General features: G+C 40.2%; 1 protein-coding gene across 1 annotated transcript in view; it reads right to left on the reverse strand.

Moving 5' to 3' along the window:
• The window catches only part of trpm4a (transient receptor potential cation channel, subfamily M, member 4a), a 75,366-nt gene that overhangs the window by 4,116 nt on the left and 49,777 nt on the right, over nucleotides 1–21,473 (reverse strand). The window contains 18 exon segments of the mRNA XM_040116830.1: nucleotides 2,612–2,636; nucleotides 2,638–2,739; nucleotides 2,998–3,110; nucleotides 3,968–4,200; nucleotides 9,307–9,355; nucleotides 9,482–9,560; nucleotides 10,224–10,336; nucleotides 10,885–10,959; nucleotides 10,962–11,047; nucleotides 14,633–14,660; nucleotides 14,663–14,767; nucleotides 14,978–15,106; nucleotides 15,538–15,639; nucleotides 17,150–17,289; nucleotides 17,292–17,442; nucleotides 17,823–17,941; nucleotides 19,577–19,679; nucleotides 20,731–20,973. Coding sequence (XP_039972764.1) covers nucleotides 2,612–2,636; nucleotides 2,638–2,739; nucleotides 2,998–3,110; nucleotides 3,968–4,200; nucleotides 9,307–9,355; nucleotides 9,482–9,560; nucleotides 10,224–10,336; nucleotides 10,885–10,959; nucleotides 10,962–11,047; nucleotides 14,633–14,660; nucleotides 14,663–14,767; nucleotides 14,978–15,106; nucleotides 15,538–15,639; nucleotides 17,150–17,289; nucleotides 17,292–17,442; nucleotides 17,823–17,941; nucleotides 19,577–19,679; nucleotides 20,731–20,973 — 1,995 coding nt within the window.

Raw genomic sequence — 21,473 nt, forward strand, 5'->3', positions numbered from 1 at the left:
AAAGGTAACAGGTGCCTGTACTGCGGCCAGCCATTTTGTCTGCCAAGACAAAGTCAAGGCTCACCAGTAATCAGTTCAAGCCAGGGAGCTGGTGAGCCGAACCCGAGGTCTGGAAATGCCCTCCCATCCTCTGCATCATGCTCAGCTAATCCCACCAACCAGACCCACATAGTTTCTGTATTTGTTGACTCTGGTGTCTACGCCAGCTTTATGGACATCATGCTCACCACCCAGCTTGGCACCACCTGGGAGCCTCTTGCGAAACCCATGGAAGCCAGTGCCCTTGACAGATATCTTCTTTGTTCAGTGACTTATAGAACAGTTCCTGCCCACCTGGGCATGTCAGGTGACCATCACGAAACACTCACCTTTCACCTGATTAACACACAACATTTCCTGCTTATCTATTTAGCTATCGAACTGCTACAGGAGGCCACTGTTTTTTTTTAAAGTTAGACCTCAGGAATGCCTATCACCTGGTGCACATTAGGGAGCGGGTGAGTGGAAGACTGCCTTTAACACACCCAGTGGCCACAATGAATACCTTGGTTTTCCTTTTTCTCTGATAATGCTAGTGGGAATCTCACCTGTTCTAATCCCAGGTAACATCAGCTGAGCCTGAAGAGATCCTTCTCACTTGAAAGTCCCTTCAGGCTGCAGCTGGACTCCTCCAACCGTTCATTCCGTGCAACATCAACCTTGGTCACACATCTCCCTGGATTTTGTAACAGCTCTGCTTTCCTCTGATGGTAACACAGTTGTCCTCACTGTAGTTGACCACTTTTCCTGCTTGTTTCATTCCTCTGCCCAAGCTGCCCACTGCTAAAGAGACTGCTGAACTGTCATTGGAACATGTTTTCCACCTGCATGGTCTCCCCAGACATGCTGTCCCTGACTGGGGACCTCAATTCACTTCTTGCTTCTGGAAAGAGTTTTACAGCCTTCTAGGTGCCTCTCGTCTGGGTTCTACCCACAGTTCAATCTGAGAGTACATACACAGTACATACACTTGTACATACACTTGTGTCAGACCTCGTTGGTCTGACACAAGCCTGTCTCCTTTCAAGTGTTCCAACGGCAACCAGCCACCTCTCTTTCTGGAACAAGAGGAGAATGTCGGCATCTCTTATGTCCAGGCATTGTACCTGGATAAGGACCTGATCCACTCTCCTACGCACCTCGGACCACTAACATAGGAGCACCAACTGGTGCTGCAGCCAAATAACTCGCTACTTGCTGTGACAGAAAGAAACTGCTCACATAGATGTCTGGTTCCCTTACCCATTTCCTAGGTCATCAACCCGACTGCACTCCATCTTGGTCTACTCCAGTCCATGTGGCTCCATCCCATTTCAAGTGGGAAAGCCCACTTCAACCCTCCCTAGCCCCTTCAACCCCCTCATCAATGAATGGGGGATGGTTGGATCTTCTGCATGAAGATGCCCCCTTTGGAAAAAATTACCTTTCTCTACCTGCCTTCCCGGTTTTGACCTTTGCTTGTGTTTGAGTAAGAGTAAACTTGAACTGTCTCTTTTATCTGCCTGGTCTCAGATTCCTGCTTTTGTTCCAAACCTGTGTTTACTGAGCCTTTACAACCTGAATGTTTTGTACACTGCTCTTTGCCAATTACAATTGTTGTTGTAGCTTAGCAAATCCAGGCATTTGCCAGCCTCACTGTCTGAACACAGAATCACTCACCAGTGCACCTAAATAATTTTTCACTCTCACACACTAATTTTCACCAACATATGCAGCGAGATCCTTGCACTGTAGAGGCCGACAGTGCTAAAGGAGTCCAGTGCTGCAACACTGCCAGGCTATGGTGGACAAAATAAAGTCAATAAAGTTCAGTAAAGAAAGAACTGGATTTGAGCAGTTTTATTTTAGCTGATACCGATCTACTAATTATCAGCTTTGATACGATCCTTAGTGCCATGATCTGTCCCTCTGTTCCCCTTGGCCTTTGTCTCCAGCCTCTTCTCACTGCTCCCAGACCAAGTTTCTCCCCTCATCTTCTCAGACCTGACTAACTGTCCACCAGATGTCCCTGTACTTTTTTCCCTGTTCCACTTGTTCACCCGGTGTCAATTTGTAATCACCTGAATTTCCCTTTCTTGTCTATACTCCTGGTTTCCTGATCACCCCAGTCAGTATTTATTCCTGCCTTTTTCACTGACTCTTTGGTTGTTCTTCTGTTTATGTTCCTGTTCATGTTCCTGAGTATTACCTCGTGTTTATTTGATTATCCACCCTTCTGCCTGTAAGCCATTTTTTTTGTTCATTTATTAAAGTAATTTAACGGCAACAGCCTGTCTTTGGGTCTGCATTTGGGTCCTCCCTGTCTGAACTGTTACCAGCAAACCTGATACTTCCTTTTGATGTTCCTCAAATGTTCATGCAATTTTCATTACACCATACTATAGTTACTGGATCCCGGGAGAGCCCTTTCACTTTCTACTAAGTATTGAAATATTTGCAAGAGTATTTTAAAGGCATCCTAATGTTTCTGCTAAACAGATCTTTGGTGTGACTATTGTGTCTGTTTCACATTGCATTTTCATTAATTCATGTGTTACCTATAGGTTGTTTTGTGAGTTGCGTGTGCACTCACCATTTTACCAACAACGATGATCTTGTGGATTGTGGATGGCAAAGATATGGATCAGACGTAGTGTGAAGACCATAAAATCTATGGCCATCACAGCTCGGCTAAACTCATATGACCAGGGAAACATTCTGGGAAATAAAACAGTGCATACAATCAGCGGTTGTATGTCATGCAAGGCACTGCGGTACACATATTCACCTTCATTATGAACTTATATAACCGCTAAGAAAGGAAACAATTATGGGAAAATATTGACTGTCTTTTGAGCATGTCTGCACAAATACATGAAGGACTAGCAGCAGTGCCTTCTGGCCCCAGAGTTGCCTTGGTACCCTCTGGTGCTGCGGTCAGCGTACATCCTCCTGTCAGTGAGTCAGAAGAGTCTCCTGCAGCACAAAGCCAAAATGAAGAGAGTGATGGCTGTGAGATCACCCTTGTTCCACACATCCTGGATGTAGTTCCTCATCCTCTGGAGCACAAAGGTACTGCCAGCAAAGAAGGTCTGTCAACCGGAGAGAGAGAAGTCAAGATATTGTATTGTATTATCTGTGCAGTGTACATTGTGTGAGTCTGTGTCCAATTCGAATTCAGGCTGAAAATAGCACTGTATAAAAAGTGCTGGTGCAGTGTGCTGCCTTAGGTGCTGGAGAGGAGATGAAATACAATCCATTTTGAGTAACAGATCCATGACTTTGAAGGCTTATCAGACACCATAGCACTGCAGAGTGGTTTTAAACCTTGAGGAGGCATTTTACAACTCTGGAAAGTTATCACAGAGTAATTTTATCCTCTGTCTTGACTATGCTAGGTAAACAGTAGAACTACAACATAGTAATCTACAAGGAATGCATGCTTGGACGTATTTGATTGGCTAACACAATGTGATGATAGATGACATCACATTGGGGCAACTGTTTGTACAAAACAAGGTGATGGCACAACACTAGAAAAATGACTTATCAATTGCATCAATGTTTCTTGACTCTGCTAGTTTACACAGCATCAGCATTCCAGCCATTTTGTTGCCTTCTTTTTTTTTCTCATTGTTAAACTTTTGCCACGGCAATAATTGCCTGTTGACTACTAGCTACTGTTTATCTGATCCCGCCTAACTGTTGCTGATTGTACATCTGGCTGTGAGAGCAAGGAGCAATAATACTCTTTGCACTGTCTTACATAGAGAACTTTATTTTTGAAAACCTTCGATTTAGGTTACATGGGTGTAAAATAATTCTACTGTACATTGGGCCACTTATTAAGTGCCAATAGGTGTGCATGCTAGTGCCTCAACAACCAACCTGGCGAATCTCTTCACATACTAAGCTGAAAACCCAAAAGTAAAGCACATCAACAACCAACCTGGCGAATCTCTTCACATACTAAGCCGAAAACCCAAAAGTAAAGCACAAACTCCAGAGTCGCAGGACCATCAGGGGGTGGCAGCTTGAAGTCCACCAACAGAACATAGGCAAACAGGCAGAGGAAGAGGAAGTACATCAGCACATTGCCAAGGAACGAGGTGACAGGGGCAAACCAGAACTGTCTCCACTGTGACACAAAAAATGGTCTCTTGGGGTTGGATGGCAAAGAGTCTGAAGAAAAGAGAATTATGAAATATTTTACTATAAAATATATTACTATAGACACTCAGTGGCCACTTTTTTTAGGTACACATCTGATAAAGAAAATGCAAATATTCACTCCCACCAAAAAGGGAATCATTGTGCAGAAATCAAATACAATGACAAATAACATCAACTGTGTGTCACTGTTGGTGACACTTTGAGCATCTCAGAAAATGATGTTCTCCTGCAATTTTTGTGCACTGGTGTCAATATTTAACAGAAAATAATGCAATTCATCCATCCATCCATCCATCTATCCATCCATGAATCCATTCATCTATCCCCTGCCACTTACCTTGGTCTTGGTGGCAACAGGCTAATTAAGGTCTGATGTGTCAGGGAAACCTCCAAGGCACACCAAGGAAGCATCCTAATCAGTTGCCTAAACCACATTAAATGGCTCCTTTCAAAGCAAAGGGACAGTGGCTCTACTTCAAGATCCTTCCAAGTGTCCAGGCTCCTTAATCTGTTCTAAGGGTGAGCCCAGCCATTCTGTAAAGGATTCTTCTACAAATGATTATCCGTGTTCTCATTCTATTGGTAATTGCCCAAAGCTCATGATCATAGATGAGGGTTGGAATGCGATCGACTGGTAAATTGAGTGTCATCAGTCTCAGCTCCCTGTTCACCACAATGACCCAATACAATTCTCACATCCCTGCCAACAGTGCAACACTCTGTTAATATCTCAGTCCATCTTACCCACACTCATGAACACAACTCTGAGATACGTCAACTTGTTCACTTGGGGCAGCAACTCCCAACCTGAAGGGAGTAATCCACTGTTTGAGAACCATGGCCTCAGCAATTCAAATGTCACTTTTTAAGTGTCAAACTGTATTATTTGATGAAGCAGCAGATATTGAAAAATTCACTGGTGTCAATGTGTATCTACATGTGTTGGCATATTAGAGTTTTTTCTGATTGCTTAGGCACTATCTTTGTAACCATAGGCCATTTTTGCAAAGCTCTACACACTAACCACAAAACCTTACACCAAACCAACAAAACATTGTACATTTCTTGCAAAAGCAAACAATTCTTGCAAAACTCTTCAAGCTCTTTAAAAAAAAGTGTTTTTGCATCAATACAGTATGCAGAAAACCATCATTTGAATAAACACACGAAGCACCAACTACTCACTGATAATTTTCAGTGTGCAGGTCATAGCAGTTTCCAAAAAAGTTGTGTCATTCGTGTAATAAACACACATACACACAGGTATCCAAATGTGTAAAGTATGGATGTGTATTGTATAGAATGTGGCATGTGTTGTTGGGGCTGGCGATCAAACAGCTTCCAACACCATCCAGAGACGAATTCTTCAGTAGGGTTCAAGCACGGAGGGAGGGGGAGATTGAGTGTAATGAAAAGTGGATGACCCGTGAACCAATTGTGGACCAAAGCAGTCCGACAGAAACTAACATTGTCCCAGATGATAACATACCTGGGCTGTAGGACAACTTAGATATGAATGTGGTCATTAGGAATTAGTCTGTTGTGGAGGGTATCCAGAAATGTGATAATGCGTACAGTGTTGTATGGGCCTAGGTTTGCATGATGGTGAAGGGTGCCGTTTTGACTATTAGCTGCATACATTGTTATGTTGCCACCACGTTGATAATAATAATGGCAGTGTCAGATGCTATTTGGGTACCATGTGGGTCTCCTGCTTTTGGGGTGAAAAGTAGACCTCTTCCACCAGAAGAGATCTACTGGTTTTCTTGCAGTTCTGTAAAAAATTTGGATGGTTTTAGTGATAGATCCTTCTCATTATGAAAGTACACTTCATATTTCTGTACCAGTAAGACTGTAACACTTAGTTACTTACTGGTTCTCATTTCAAAATATCCTCCCTCGAATTAATCCCATGGTTGACAACATGGTCAACCACAGTTGCTCTTATTTCATCAGTTATTGTGTTCCCCGACTTCTCCTCCTCTTCCTGCTCCCCGTCCTCTCCTTCTATCCTGTCCTACTTCACCTTCCTCCTCATTCTCCTCCTCCTCCTCCTGTTACGTCACCTCCTCATGCTCCTCTTCTTCCTCCTCCTCGTCCTCTTCCTCCTCCTCGTATTCCTCTAGTTCTCACCCCTTACGCTATGTCCAAGATTGGCATCAAATTTTGTCTACACCAAAATGTTTATCTTTGGCCTATGGCTCTGAGTTGTAAGTGAACTCATTATCTAAAAGTGTTTTCACCTGTGTCAATGTGGAAAGGCAATTGGCAAAATAGTGTAGCAAGGTAGAGAACAATGCTTAAGGGTTAGCAAAAAGTGTGTTATTAAATTGAAAACTGTTTGTAAAGCAGTATGTTGTGTTTACAGTTTTGCAAAAAGTGTGTTTGAATATTACAAAACTAAGTGTATAGCAGAGAATTTGCATTCAGTTTGGCACACTTGGTAACACACCTGGTCTCCCTATGCCCTCTGGTGGACTGCCTGCATTTATAGAAGTGGCTCAACAGAATTACTTATTTGCATTTCAACTGTCACTTTATGGGTGTAAAATAGTGCTGGCCCAAAATGAATGAATCTTTTCTACAGGTATTTTTGCGAGTTCAGTACAACTTGATTAGTACACCCCCCTGGAAAAAGCTATATCCTCGTTCTCTGAAATCCGACATTGACAAAAGCTCTTACCTTCTCCCGCCTATTTGCCTTTTACTGTATATGTTACCAAACTAACTGCCAACCATATCAATGGAAGCATTACAATCCCAAAATTCACTTGGGTACTTTGTGACAATTTAGCTTTAAGCAGTGCAGGTAGCGACTGACTGAATCATGTTTCCTGTACTGTATGCGCTCATTGCTGAGATAGTTCAGTACTACAAACCTGTACAAACTCCTACACTCTCATTGGCTGCTCTGGTATCAGCTCTCGTACAGACACTCTGTCCGTGACACTTCCCATACATGCCAAACTGCAGCCTGTATGCTGAAGACTGCCGAAGAGACCAACTGGGAGCTTCAGGGCTCGCCAGATTAGTTTGTGTGCCAGAGTCAGACAGTAGACTCAGTGCTCGTTTTCCTGTGGATATTACTCCTGATTCCTTTAGAGGTCCCCTCCTGGTATATACAGTAATAACATTAAAACATCCTGGCATTGAATTATTGGATGAAACAGCAGATACTGAAAAAAAATCACTCGGATCATTCTCAACTTGTATCTACATCTGTTAGCTTACTTATATTAAGAATTCCTCCTGGTTTACTTGCTCCAAATTATACCAAAACCCATGTGATTATGGAAAATGTATTAAAATATATTGTTATGCCAGTTTTGGTGAAAAGCTAATAATGTTTTAATATCATAAATGCAATTAGTCAGAAATGTGACCATGATCATTATTTAATTCATTTGTGGTCTCCTGCTACCCTCTGGTGGAGTGTCTCCATTCAAGTATGTTTGAGGTCACTGCACTCAATGTATTGTCCGGGGGCTTAGCTCAGGCTGTGAAGATAACAGTTCTCATAAGGGCTATCATGTCCTATAGTGGGTTCAAAGCCTGGGCATGGCAGCCTTTCATTTTATGCTCAGTTTAACTTTTCTTTTGTCTACAATGAATTATAAATATGACAAGTTTTGTGGTGGAGTGTCTGCATTTTCACAATGTAAATTCCCACAGACCGACTGTTGCCCTGTGTATTTTTGCATTACAGCAAAATACATGATTACAGTACACCTGAGGGGTCACATTGCTTCAAGAGGTGCAGCAGGAGTACCTTATTTGCATTAGAACTGTCATTTTTCAAGTGTAACCCGTAGAAATAGACATAATTGCTGGATGATTGCATTCTATTTTACATATTTTGTTTATTTATATCTATATTGCTTCTAAATGTTATAATATTGAGTTTCCTGATTGAGGAACAATCAATTTATTTTTTATCTGTATGAACACAATATGGATGGCATTTTTTTTCTCTTTTATGTCCATAAAAGTTCTTCTCAGTATTTTTGTTCTCAATTTCAAGCGAACACAATTGTAATTCCATTGGACAACAATCATGCCACACACCTTAAAGCTCAGGTCAAAGTTTACATTGCAAAGTGGGATGTAGGTGTAGTTAAAGCTTTAATATTAAATCTTGTGGTGTGTTTGTCAGGCCTTTCTGTTTTCTCTAAAGCTCTCTAAAATTTTGCTAAGAAGTAACTGCATACAGACTGTGTTTTCTCAAAAAGTCAGAGAAGTCCACAGCAGGCCCTTATGTGCTGGACCTTAGATGTAGCTGTTAAGATCTATCTAGATGAAATTTCCAATTATAAATTAATGTGGACTAGTAAACAGTGTCCATGTGTTTTTCCAATAAAATGGCTAAAATTAACATACTTTATATCAGTGGTTTTAAAAAAAAACATTCCTTATTCATGCTCAGAATGTCACTTCATGTTATGTCAGCTGCACTGACAAACCAGTGGAAACAACTGAAAGAGTTACCTAAACTCTGACACTGTATCAGTCAGGAATGAGATGAAAGGTGATGAATCAAAAGTTGTTTTGGTGAAGACACAACAAAATTGTCCTCATGGTCCAAGGCTGAATCACATTTTGGCAGTGTGTACTGTAAAAGGTTTTTTGAGCCCAGCCAAGCATACAACCATAAACTACCACCAGTTGCTGGTTAATTGTCTTGGCGTCTGAATTGCCTTGGCTCGGTGAAGCTATGGGCCTGAATTGCGCCAGGGTCCTTGGACCCTGTTAAACTTGCCTATACATTTGTCTTGTCATTATTAACAATAAAACCCATGAAAAACACCAACAAAGATAGCAAACAAAACTAAAAAGTATTGCTTGTGTTTTCTTTCAATACTTTGGATATATCAAATGTAGTTTATTCCTCAAAGCTCATCAAACTCCAATAGCTGAGTAAAAAGAATTGCATGCCTAAGCTTGCGTAGTAACATATACCCAACACAGAACTACTTCGCAGAGATTGAAAATGCAGTCACAAAGTTGTTTCATAACAAGTTACATGGACTTTGTTTACTGTACTGAAAGAAGAGGGAGTAGGGGTACCTAAGAGATTAGCCACTGATTGCAAGTACCCATAGTAGAATAGTTACTCACATTTCAGGTTTCCTTTTAGAGCCCTGAACTCTTCAGCCTCTTCCTCACTCTAACACCAAACAAAGAGGAAGGAACTTTTATTAAAACTGAAAAGAAAAACCATCATACAACCCTAATCTGATTTATGTTTGTATATTTGTATTTACTTTTGTATAATGTCAGCAAGGGAGAAGACAGTAGCGTCATTCCCATCCAGACTGTCAATGTCTCTGGCTTGGTAGACCTCCACAGACTTAACCTCCTCCTCTTGTTCCCTGTAACATGAGCACACACAACCAGGCACGTTTCCTTTTCTAGTCAAACCATTGTAAAAAAAATATGAGTTGAAAGGAAAAATAATTTCTTTACTTTGTTAACTTGGTACTTTTTCTGATGTAATTATGCAGAATCTATTGCTCTCAGCTCTGTAGTAATCTTAGCTCCTGTCAAATCAATGGATCCAATTCCAATACAGAGCAGATTCAGTAGTGTCTAATAATGAGTCCAAAATCCTTCTGTAGTTCCTTCTTTCATTGTTTTCTATATATGTTGTTTCCTCCTGATGGAAGACACTGATTACCAAAGTTGGTGTCCTTTGTTGTACCAATAGTAAAATCCCTTTGGGGCTAATTTTCAGTGTGTGAGTTTGGGCTATTTAAATAAAATTTACTTGAATTGACAATCATGACGATTACAGTTCATAGAATACATCTATTGATGAAAGTTAGAAAAAAAAGATTGAACCACATACTGCTTACACTAAGAGTGCTAATTTCAAATCACATTTTTGCCCAGATTCCAATTTTCACCAATAATTCACACATTTCTTTAAAGACACAAACCAAACACGTGGATGGAATCACATTGCCAACACACTATCACAATCAAAAATACACCATAAGTCCAAAATAATCACACAGCAACAACACAACACTTACCTGAAGCTGTTGAGGTCTGTGTAGAGGAGGGGGGGCAGGAAGAAGGTGAGAACCAGTTTCCAGACCTCAGTGTTCCTCTCCATATCACCCCACCAGATCTGAGACAGCAGAGACTACAGCAGAGAGCAGTACTTTCATCACAACAGCTCCCAACCAACAATACACTCATTGAAGACATGCATTTACACTGTCGGCATCAATATAATTTATTCATACTCTGACCCTTACATTAAAATTGATTTATTCAAGTAATTCCTTCAATAATTGAATTTGTAAAGCAAATTTTTGAACAAATGTAATTTTAAATCTGTTTTTTATCCCAATTCAGACCTGTAAGCCAATTATTTTCCTGTAAAGTATGTGTTAAATGTACTATACACAGTATGTATACAGAATATACTGTATATGTTTAATCAATTTCACTTCTCAGCCAGTAGAAGCAAGTCCCTAAAAAAAATCTACCATCTGTTTTGTTTGATCCTGTGTTTGCAATGCAGTGCATGTGTTGTCAAAGTGGAGGACATGTCAGTTTGATTGTTGCCGTTGGTTTCTCTTGGTCACTGGGAGTGGGAGTATTTTTTTTATTTAGAGCCTGGCTTGAGCCTGGCATTTTTTGCCAGTCCGTTAAATGTTACTGTTAGCAAGATGACAGCATCACTACCTGAACACCATCGTGGCTGAAGAACAGTCGAGCGTCAGCTGCAGTGGCCATCTGTAGGCACGTAGCCCCCCCCCCACACACACACACACACACACTGGGGACTTCCTTATAAGGAGAGTGAAGGCACGACTCTCGCTGTTCTGGTAACACTCACCAAATACGTCTGAACACACCAACAACAATCAGAAAAAGATCGCTTTTATAGGTTTCTAGGTAACAGGGTTTCACCTTTTTTTCAAGTATTTATATGTCATTTTATGTAGAGACATGACAGGAAATGGAGGGGACAAATATACAACAAAGGTCTCGTTGGACTCAAACTAGTGAAGTTAAGACGTTGGGGTGCACTGGGTGTCAATTTCTATTCTATTTTATTTTATTTTATTGTAATTTCTTATATCAAACACCAAAAAAGTGCAAAACCATAAAACAGACACATATACAGGACATATACATCAAACAACACTTAGAACTGTGTACATGTTTCTCCTTTCCTTTTCTTTCCCTCTTCCTTCTTCTTCAAACAACAGAACAGTGCAAAACCATAAAACAGACACATAGACAAGATATAAACATCAAAAAATACTTAGAACTGTGTACATATTTCCCCTTTCCTTTTCTTTCCCTCTTTCTTCCTCTTCTCCTCTCTGCAAAGGTAGACTTTCAGTTATTTGTGCATATGCAGAATTTGAATGGGGGATGGGGGGAATGTAGGTGGAGGTGATGACAATGAGGACAACAACAACTTTGATTAGAGATATATTCAGTAATAAATATTACCATCTTTCCCATAATTGTACTATAAATACCACTATTTCTCACAATAACAGATGCACCCTCTCAGCTGTGATGGCTTGACATATGGTACCCCTGGTCAAAATTTCTGTTACTGTGAATAGTAAAGCAAGTAAAAGGTGACCCGATTTCCAGAAGGCATAAAGTTAAAGATGACACATTTTAAAAAGATTTCTTCCCCCCCATCTTTTACAATTTCAAAATAACAAAAAAGGAAAAGGGCTCCAAAAAAGTTTCGGCACCCTGCATGGTCAGTACTTAGTAATCACCCGCTTTGGCAAGTGTCACAGCTTGTAAATGCTTTTGTAAATGCTTGCAATGCTGTAAATGATAATTTTCCTTGCAAAAGGTTTTTAGTTTTGTGAGATTCTTGGGCTGTCTTGCATGCACTGTTCTTTTGAGGTCTATCCACAGATTTTCGATGATGTTTGGGGACTATGAGGGTTGTGTCAGCTTGCGCCTCTTGAGGTAGTCCATTGTGGATTCTGTGGTGTATTAAGGGTCATTATCCTGTTGTAGAAGACATTTTCTTTCCATCTTCACCTTTTTAAAAGACGGTGTAATGTTTGCTCCCAGAATTTGGTGATATTTAATTGAATCAATTTTTGCCTCTACTAGTGAAATGTTCCTCGTGCAACTGGCTGCAAAACAAGCCCAAAACATGATTGATCCATCCCTGTGCTTAACAGTAGGAGAGGTGTTCTTTTCATTAAAATTCTGTGCCCTTTTTTCTCCAACATATCTTTGCTCATTGTGGCCAGAAAGTTTTATTTTTACATCATCAGTCCACAGGACTTGTTTCCAAAATGCATCAGGTGTGTTTAGATGTTCCTCTGCGAAATCTGACATTGAATTTTGTGGTGAGAATGCAGGAAAGGTTTTCTTCTGATGACTCTTCAATAAAAGTCACATTTGTGCAGGTGTCACTGCAAAGTAGAACAGTGCACCATTCCTCCAGAGTCTGCTAATCTTCCTGAGGGTCTTTTGCAGTCAGACGGGGGTTTTGATTGGTGTTTTTAGCATTCATGTGAGCAGTTCTCTTAGAAAGTGTTCTTGGTCTTCCAGACCTCAACTTGACCTCCAAGGTTGCTGTTAACTCCCATTTCTCAATTACATTATAGACTGAGGAAACTGTTACCTGAAAAGGCTTTGATATCTTCTTATAGCCTACTCCTACTTTGTGGGCATCAGTTATTTTAATTTTCAGAGTGCTAGGCAGTTGCTTAGAGGAGCCAACGGCTGCTGATTGTTGGGACAAGGTTTCAGGTGTCAGAATATTTAAAGCTTTGAAATTTGCATCACCTGCCTTTCCTGATGATGATTGTTAACAAGCCATAGCCCTAACAAGCAAATTAAGGTCCGAGACCTATTAAAAATTATCTGAGAGCTCAAATCTCTTGGGCTGCCCAAACATTTGTATGTTGCTCTTTTCTGTTTTTTTCAGTCTAAAATTGTACAAAACAAAAATAATACACTAATCTTGCTTAATATACATATACATATATATATATACATATATATATACATATATATATACATATACATATATATATATATACATATATATATATACATATATATATATATATACATATACATATATATATATACATATATATATATATATATATATATATACATATATACATATACATATATATATATATACATATATATATATATACATATACATATATACATATACATATATACATATACATACATATATATATATATATATATATATATATATATACATATACATACATATATATATATATATATATATATATATATATATATATATATATATATATATATATATATACATATATATATATATATATATATATATATCTATATATATATATATATATATATATATATATATATACATATATACATATACATATATATATATCATGTATATTATATACACAGAGAAATTAAAGGAAAAACTAACATAAGTGTCTTAGCAAGGTGTTGGGCCACTATGAGCTCCCAGAACAGCTTCAATGTGCCTGGCATTGATTCTACAAGTCTTTGGAAGTCTACTGGAGGGACGGAAAACCATTCTTCCAAAAGATCTTCCATCATTTGGTGTTTTGATGATGATGGTGGTAGAGAGTGCTGTCTAACACGTCATTCCAAAATCTCCCATAGGTGTTCAGTTGGGTTGAGATGTGGTGACTACGAAGGCCATAGCATATGATCCGCATAATTTTCATACTCATCAAACCATTCAGTGTCCCCTCAAGCCCAATGGATGGGGGCATTGTCATCCGGTTTCTCCACTAATTTATTCTTTTAATTATTCATACATCTGTATATTTAAAATGGTTTGTCCTGCCACAGTGCTACAGCTCTGTCTGTCCACTAAACAGTAGTGGCAAGACTACTCTTCAACTGCAAAACATCCTGCCCACAAAATATATCATCAGTATCTGTGTAGATGTGTTTTCAGAGAGGCAGCTATAGGCTGAAGATGGGAGTGCAGAGACAGATATAAGTAATAGGATGTCTGTAAAGTGTGAAGGCGTGATTGCCATGTGTGATTTTTTTTTTCCATTTTGATTTTGGCTTGGTTGTGAGGCCAAGTGAACAAGTTAAAGGATGATGGTGGTTATAACTTTAGAGATATTATGATAAGAGGTCCAGATCTGATTGAACTGATCTAATTGTTTCCTGAGGGAGGCAGTACGTTTTTCAAAAGATATACATTCAGTTAGAAGTTTTATCCATTGTGTGGTTGTAATTGTGTTTTTGGATGTCCAGTTCATAAGGATTCCTTTGAGTTTCAACTTTTAGATAAACATAATTAACAGATGATTTTCCAACTGCTCATAATTGAATGAAAGGACATTACATTCAATGCACAATACCCAATTAGAGGAGCTTATACTAGCTTTGAACTCGGCTTGAGTCTAAACATGCAGTTTGTGGAGTGACCCACCATGTTCCAGGTCCTCAAACTTCTTGGGGACTTCAGTTCCTTCATGGCCAGCTTGTTCTCAGTCTCATTTTCGAGCTTAGAAAGCTCCCTCAGCATCTTATACCCACCCAGAGCACTCAGCACGGACTCCCCTGCCTGACAAGCAAACACAGAGCCACAGGCTGCCAATAAAGGCCAGTTCAAATGAAACAAAATCTAATTGTAAGTTTGAAAAATGTCAGCTTTGTGACCTCTCAAAGTTTGCTGTAGTGTGCAAATGATGGTCAGCCTTTTTCTGACAGCACCTTAAAATGTCAATTCACAAAAAGTCTTTAGTGAAGTCAGTGAATGTTACAGGTGAGTCACTATCTCCCAAAAGTAAACGGCCATTTCCCTGCGGTTCTGCAGGATGGCCCAGATGAAGAGGGCTACCCAGGGTGAGAGGCAACGCTGGTCCCGGTACATACACTCCCTCAACAGTATCTTATTGACTTGCTGAAGATAAGACAATACACAAGAGTCACCAGTGAGGGAGTCAGATCTGAACTAAGATGATCTCTCTTACTGCTGAAACCATCCACTATTTCATTATCTATTTTATACTGTGCCAGCAGCTTTTTCTGTTGTTCTTAATGATTTTGTACAGTGGCCCTAAAGTGAAACACACATTTTCATATAGTAGTTTCTGTTTCTCTCTTCTGATCAGTATCATTTTTGAAAATACCCAAAGCATGACTTCATCTAATGTGAACTTTTGAAAGGTTTACTTAAAAGAGTACTGCACTGATTTATAATGTCACTCCTTTAACACTGTTAAGGATGGATAGTTTGACTTTTACTTTTTTTCCACAAATGCAGTAGTTATCCCTAAGGACTTGTAAATAGACTTTGATGTGTACAATCGGTGGAGCCCCCTGCTCACTGACCTTGAGCGTCCTCCTGGTGCTGGTGCTGTGGTCCAGGCCCAGAGGTCCATAGTAGAAGGGCTGACAGACATCACCCAACAGGTCCAACAGCAGGCGGGATACCTGCAGTATCACCACACACTTCACTAATACTGCACACAGTGCAAAAGCAACTACAGTTTTCTGTGCGTGTTACTTAAATCCTGTGTGTGAGTCTGTTTACATGATCAAAATCTGAGGGTTGAGGGAAATGAAGTGAAAGTAAAACAGGTGTTACTACATTCAGAGACTTCTCAAATCTCTCCGGCATCCCTGTTTCTTAAAAGTCAGTCAAAACATACTGAATAAATTAGTGTACTGTACAGGTCACACTTAATGGTTGGATTAATATGAAAATGATATGAATCGTATGTGACGGCCTTCACAGTCACCAAATCTCAACTCACCTATGGGAGATTTTGGAATGACGTCTTGGACAGCACCTAATGAGGAAATATAATTTGGAAGAATGCGGTTCATCCCTCCACTAGTGTTCAAAACATTCTGACAATCTACGATAAGGAGAGCTGAAGCTCTGTCGGAAGCTTGTTGTCAAACAGGACCTTAATAAGACACTTGATTTTGGCAAAACTGTGACCAGTGCAAGCAGGGCTGCAACAGGTTGGTATTTTCCTGTCCTTGAAATTAACATGATCTTCATCTGTGTGGTATTTTGGTGCTCAGTGCAGAGCAGACGGTGTACAGGTGAGAGGAGAGGAACAACCAGCTGAGATGTTCATTCAGATGAGGCAGCATAAAAATAGTTGTTAGTATTTTGGTGATTTTGGTGGGTCTGGGAAAATTCTTCAACCCTTCAGTCAGCATAAAAATAAATGTTGTATGTGATGATAGCAGGAGCAGTGAGCTAATTAATTGTGGTTCTCACAGCAGCTACTACCAAAACTTTTTCATAGCATATGAAAAGTTTGTCCTTCAGCTCAGCCATCTGAAAACAGCAGGACACATATGAGAAATCTGGGGTACATATGCTGGCAGAGCGCATTTCCTCTAACAATGGCCGTCTACTGAGTTTACCTTCATTAAGTCACGTACAACGGACAGCAGGTAGTCCACAAGAACCTAACATACGTCTACCCACAGACTGGTCATTACTTGGTATTCTGCTAATTATGTGGGAGACCCAAGATTAACATGGCTTATTATTCCTGTCAATTATGGTCTCCTTTCCAACTTCTTCTGGCAAAAGTGGCATTTCATTTTATTCCTAAAATGCATTACATTGTATTTCATGAAAATGCATCTGCTGTAGCACATCATTAAGACGCGATAAAGCAGAATCATGACTGAAATAGCGTTGGATGATGTCATCCTTTAAACTGCTTGTTTCTATTATTTATTTCATATTGTTACTCTACTAACTGTATTGTAGCCTAAAACATAACATGTAATTAAATAAAGTAAAATAGGTACATATAAAAGTAATTATCACCAGCAGCATCATCAACATGAAATCAATGACATCATCCAATCACCCACTGTACACCCAATAACAGTGTAATTTAAACTACTATTAATCCATTTTATAGGTTCCTTCTTGCTACCTCTCAAGCCATATTCCCCCCCTCTTCCTTACCTCATACAGGCTGAGCTCCATTGCTGAAGCTGGTCCAGTTACTGCACTCTGGGTACTCTTCAGAGGTACTGTCAAAGGTCTGTCCACACTGGGCAGGGATCCAGCCAGGCTCTGCCTCTCACTCAGAGCAGCATATAGGCCAGTGAGCTGTCTGACAGCGAGCGGTACAAGCTTTCCATGCGCCGGTATGACAGGTAGTCCAGGATATTCAGACCATTCTCGCAAAAGAGACGCACAAACTGGGGTTTGTCATTGATCAGTGCATCTGTCATGGAGTCTTCCAGGTCCTTGTACTGAAAATATAATCACCTCATCAGCATTATGTGATTGAAGCATGCAAGACTACATTTCTAACCACTTTCTGATGCATAATCCTTGAGTTTTGTACATTTGCAATATATTGAGAAATTTACTGACAACAGTCAAGCACCTCTGGTGCCATACCCTTTGATTTTAATTACCCTATTAGTTTTCACCTACCACCACACTTAGAACAAACATTATATTCTCAGCTCATTGCTGGTAAGGCTTGTAGAGTAGTAAAGTCATTAAGTAAAGAGTAAAGATTAGAAGGCTGTAGATCATGTACGTTGTGATACTAAAAATCTTTGTTGATGCCAGGTGTATAGAGGGTACTTTGACAGTAGACTTTATCATTCAGTTTGACTCTGACCTTCCACTGTATGTCTCCGTTGAAGAGCTCAGCTTTGGCGATGTCCACTCGATTCCAGGCCACAGCCAGTTTCAGCTCTTCTGTGTACTCACTGCCTTCACTGGAGACACGTTTACTAGCTTAACACACACACGCGCACACACACAGACACGCACAGAAAGCGACATTTACATGTACTGTACAATAATGCACACTGGATAAATAGGATTGGACAGCGATGTGACTTTTGGGATTTTACATTGTCTTACTGTGGGGAATAAGTGGGTTAGGATGGCAGGGTCAGAACTGATCTCACATACTGGGGGAGGCAAAATAAGATGTATGAAAAACTGAGTCAGGGGACCCTCTTCTACACGTTCACTCTCTGGATCGCCTTATCAGAAGTACTCCACATTTTACCTACATCTTTGTTAAAAAAAAATCATTAGCTCCATTGGTCCTTGTGTGCTCTTAATAATCAACAATTTTTTTACATCTGGTGGTGTCCCCGCTTAACCACTTCTTAAAAAACAAATTGACCCTTGTCTATCCTAAACTTACAGGCCTATTTCCAAGTTTCCTTTTGTAGCCAAAGTCTCAGAAAAAGTTGTTGCTAAGCAGCTTACGACTCTCTTACATGAGCACAATATTCTTGACAAGTCTCAGTCTGGTTTCCGTCAGAACAGAAACAGCTCTTCTCACTGTCTCAAATGAGAACTTGATGCACAGTTCAGGAGAAAGCTCTCTTTTGCTGCCTGAATGCCATAAAGTAACTATTAAATGGCAGGAATCTCTGTCTGTCTATTTGTATTTTGATTTTCTCAACATCAGCACATCCGATCGAATTCAAACTTTGCTGGTGTATTGCTGAGGTTCCAAGAAAGTGCAGAGTCGGATGTTAAGTTTTTTTGATGAGCAGTTCTCAAAGCTTCAGACATCGCTTTCCTACAAGTTACTTCACATGAAGAAAAAGGCATAACTACACTACGACGGCACTGCAGCAACCAGACAATTTACAGCGTGCACATGCCGGGGTTTTAAGAAAGGCGGTACTCAACTGTGACAGCAGTTTCTATAATGTCACCCAAACACTATAGGAGTAGAGCAGAGCAGCCAACTCCAGAAACGACATGTTTACTCTAGCATTGCTAGGGGACACAACTACAGTATGCCATAGCAGGTGTATTGCTCAGGACCCAAGGAAGTGCAGTGCAAGCTGGATTAACGGAGGCCGCGCAATAAGCCCTTCCTGACAAGGCACATTTTGAACAAGCACTGCACTAGTGCCATAAAAAACTGGATGGCAGATACTTTCCTACAGGTCAATGCTGACAAAACAGAAGTTCTTATTCTCCTCTAGCCAGTCTTGTCCTAAAGATAACAGAGGGTCTTAGGTTCCCTTTCCTCTTATATTAAATCTTCCCTCTGAAATGTAGGTGTCACTATGGGGCAGTCCCTTGATCAACATGACACTGACTTCTAATCAAATTCAGAATTTAATTCAAGGTTCTTGTGGTCACTTGTAGATATCTACAACTAAGACACTTGCCTTCAGGGGAGACCTTCTACAGTCCCATATCAGCAGCAGGTCTCTAAGGTCCTCTGGTAAGGTTTGGTGGTTGTTCCTCGCTCAAGGCTCAAATTTATGACTGTTTGTACTCAGTCTATAAGTCTGTATTTTATGTCTATTGTCTTATTTTTTATGTGAGGCACTTTATGACATTCTGTTCTTTAAAGGTGCTACACAGTATAAATAAACTTACTTACTTACTTACCTCTAACAAGGGATTTGAGGAAAACTGTATCAAAATCATCGGAACCCTCCTGTTCCCCGCGGAAAACAGTGATGAGCTCTCTGTTCTGATAGATACTTAGAGCCTAGACATACAGAGGTAGTGAAAGGAAATGTTTCATTTCATACATCACAAAAATTCACATAACCACACAGCAAGGCAGACCACAGAGAACAGTGCTTGGTTTATCTCAGGCAGCCAGGTTTCATCTTATTAATTTATCCCATAGATAACATTAGGGTTATTAGAGCGTTTTTGACATGAAATTCTTCTGGTAGAAGTTCTTGTCCACCCATGCAGAGATTCAGGGTTTGATCCTGGTATACTGGTAGCGCTGCCTCCTGCTCATCACAGTAACGTTAGCTGTGACAAGAACAGCAGTATAAAAGAAACTGAGCATTTAAAACTGGGAGGAAACGGGGAAAAAAATCCCAAAATAAATACAATTTTACTAATTCGATGGGAAGTCAGCTTTGAGTCCAAAAAGAGCATTGCAATGAAAAATTAAGCTTCAAATTGCCATGTGACTAAATTGAGTTATAGTTTAGAAGAAACTACAAGCTTTGATCTAATCCAGTTTGCTGTGCGTTAGCCCTTTCTCTCCCATTAGTCTCAGTTCTCATAACTCTCCCCGAAAACCCCTCGTAACATCTGCAACCGCAGTGCTGCTCACTTTGCTAGTCTATGTGCAAAGAAACACACACACACACACACTGGTCTTTCTATAGTTTTGAGAACACTCAGTGACATAACGCATTCCGTAGCCCCTTACTTTAACATAACCCCAACCTTAACCCTAAACCTAACCTAAACCTGATTCTAACCTCAATCCTAAAACCAAGTCTTAACCCTCAAACAGCCCTTTAAAGGTCTGACAACTGGACAAAATACAGCGTGCACATGCCGGGGTTTTACGAAAGGCGGTACTCAACTGTGATGGTTTTGAACAAATATTTGTCCACACAACCATAGAAACACACAAACACACACACACACACACACACACACGCACACACAAACACACACACACACACACACACACACACACACACACACACACACACACACACACACACACACACACACACACACACACACACACACACAGAGTCTCAGAGATGTGCTGTTTGACTCACATTGTCCACCAGTTTCTCCAGCTCAGCTTCAGCTGGGAAGTGTTTCCGGACCTTGTCACGGACCCTGTCACGGTGCTCTGCGCTGAGACCGTGAGCAGCCTCCCCCTCTGCTGCTGGAGGAGAGGTGGGACTGAGGGAAACAGAGGCGAGATTGCCCAGCAGCTCACTGATAAGGTCTGCAGCTGGACCAGAAACAGCAAGAACAAGCTAGGGCATAGCTTTCCTCAGAGAAGCATCTAATCTCTGAGCCAGGAAATATGTATACAAAGTTAATGACAGTACATTAACAGATCTTGTATTTAATCAGAGAGTCTCAGTGAGATTGCCATGCTTTTTCTAAAAGAGCTGTGAACTGAAAAGTATCCATGTAGCTGGCAAAACACACAACTAAATCACATTTCATTTTAAACAATTACAAATATCATATGCCCTAAAATATCAGACACTGCATTATAATCAGCGGCCGGTAGGGTGCAGTAAGGCAGAAACAAACCAACACATCTGGCTTCACAATGCTAACATTTTAACATCAGAATTCATATTTTCTGAATTTTGAAGCTGATCTCATTTTTGCATGTGTTCTTAACCCTCTTGCATAAAATGCCGCTAGACCAGGAGGCAGAGTAGCAGTCCTACATGCTTCTCTATGCTTCCATCAGAGCAGTCACCACCCAAAACCTCATAGAAACTGTGTCTGCACCCCGACCACCTAAATTTATCTTACTGAAACCTGGCTGTGTCAA

The sequence above is a fragment of the Xiphias gladius genome, chromosome 3, assembly GCF_016859285.1.
Source record: "Xiphias gladius isolate SHS-SW01 ecotype Sanya breed wild chromosome 3, ASM1685928v1, whole genome shotgun sequence".
Taxonomy (NCBI): Eukaryota; Metazoa; Chordata; class Actinopteri; order Istiophoriformes; family Xiphiidae; genus Xiphias; species Xiphias gladius.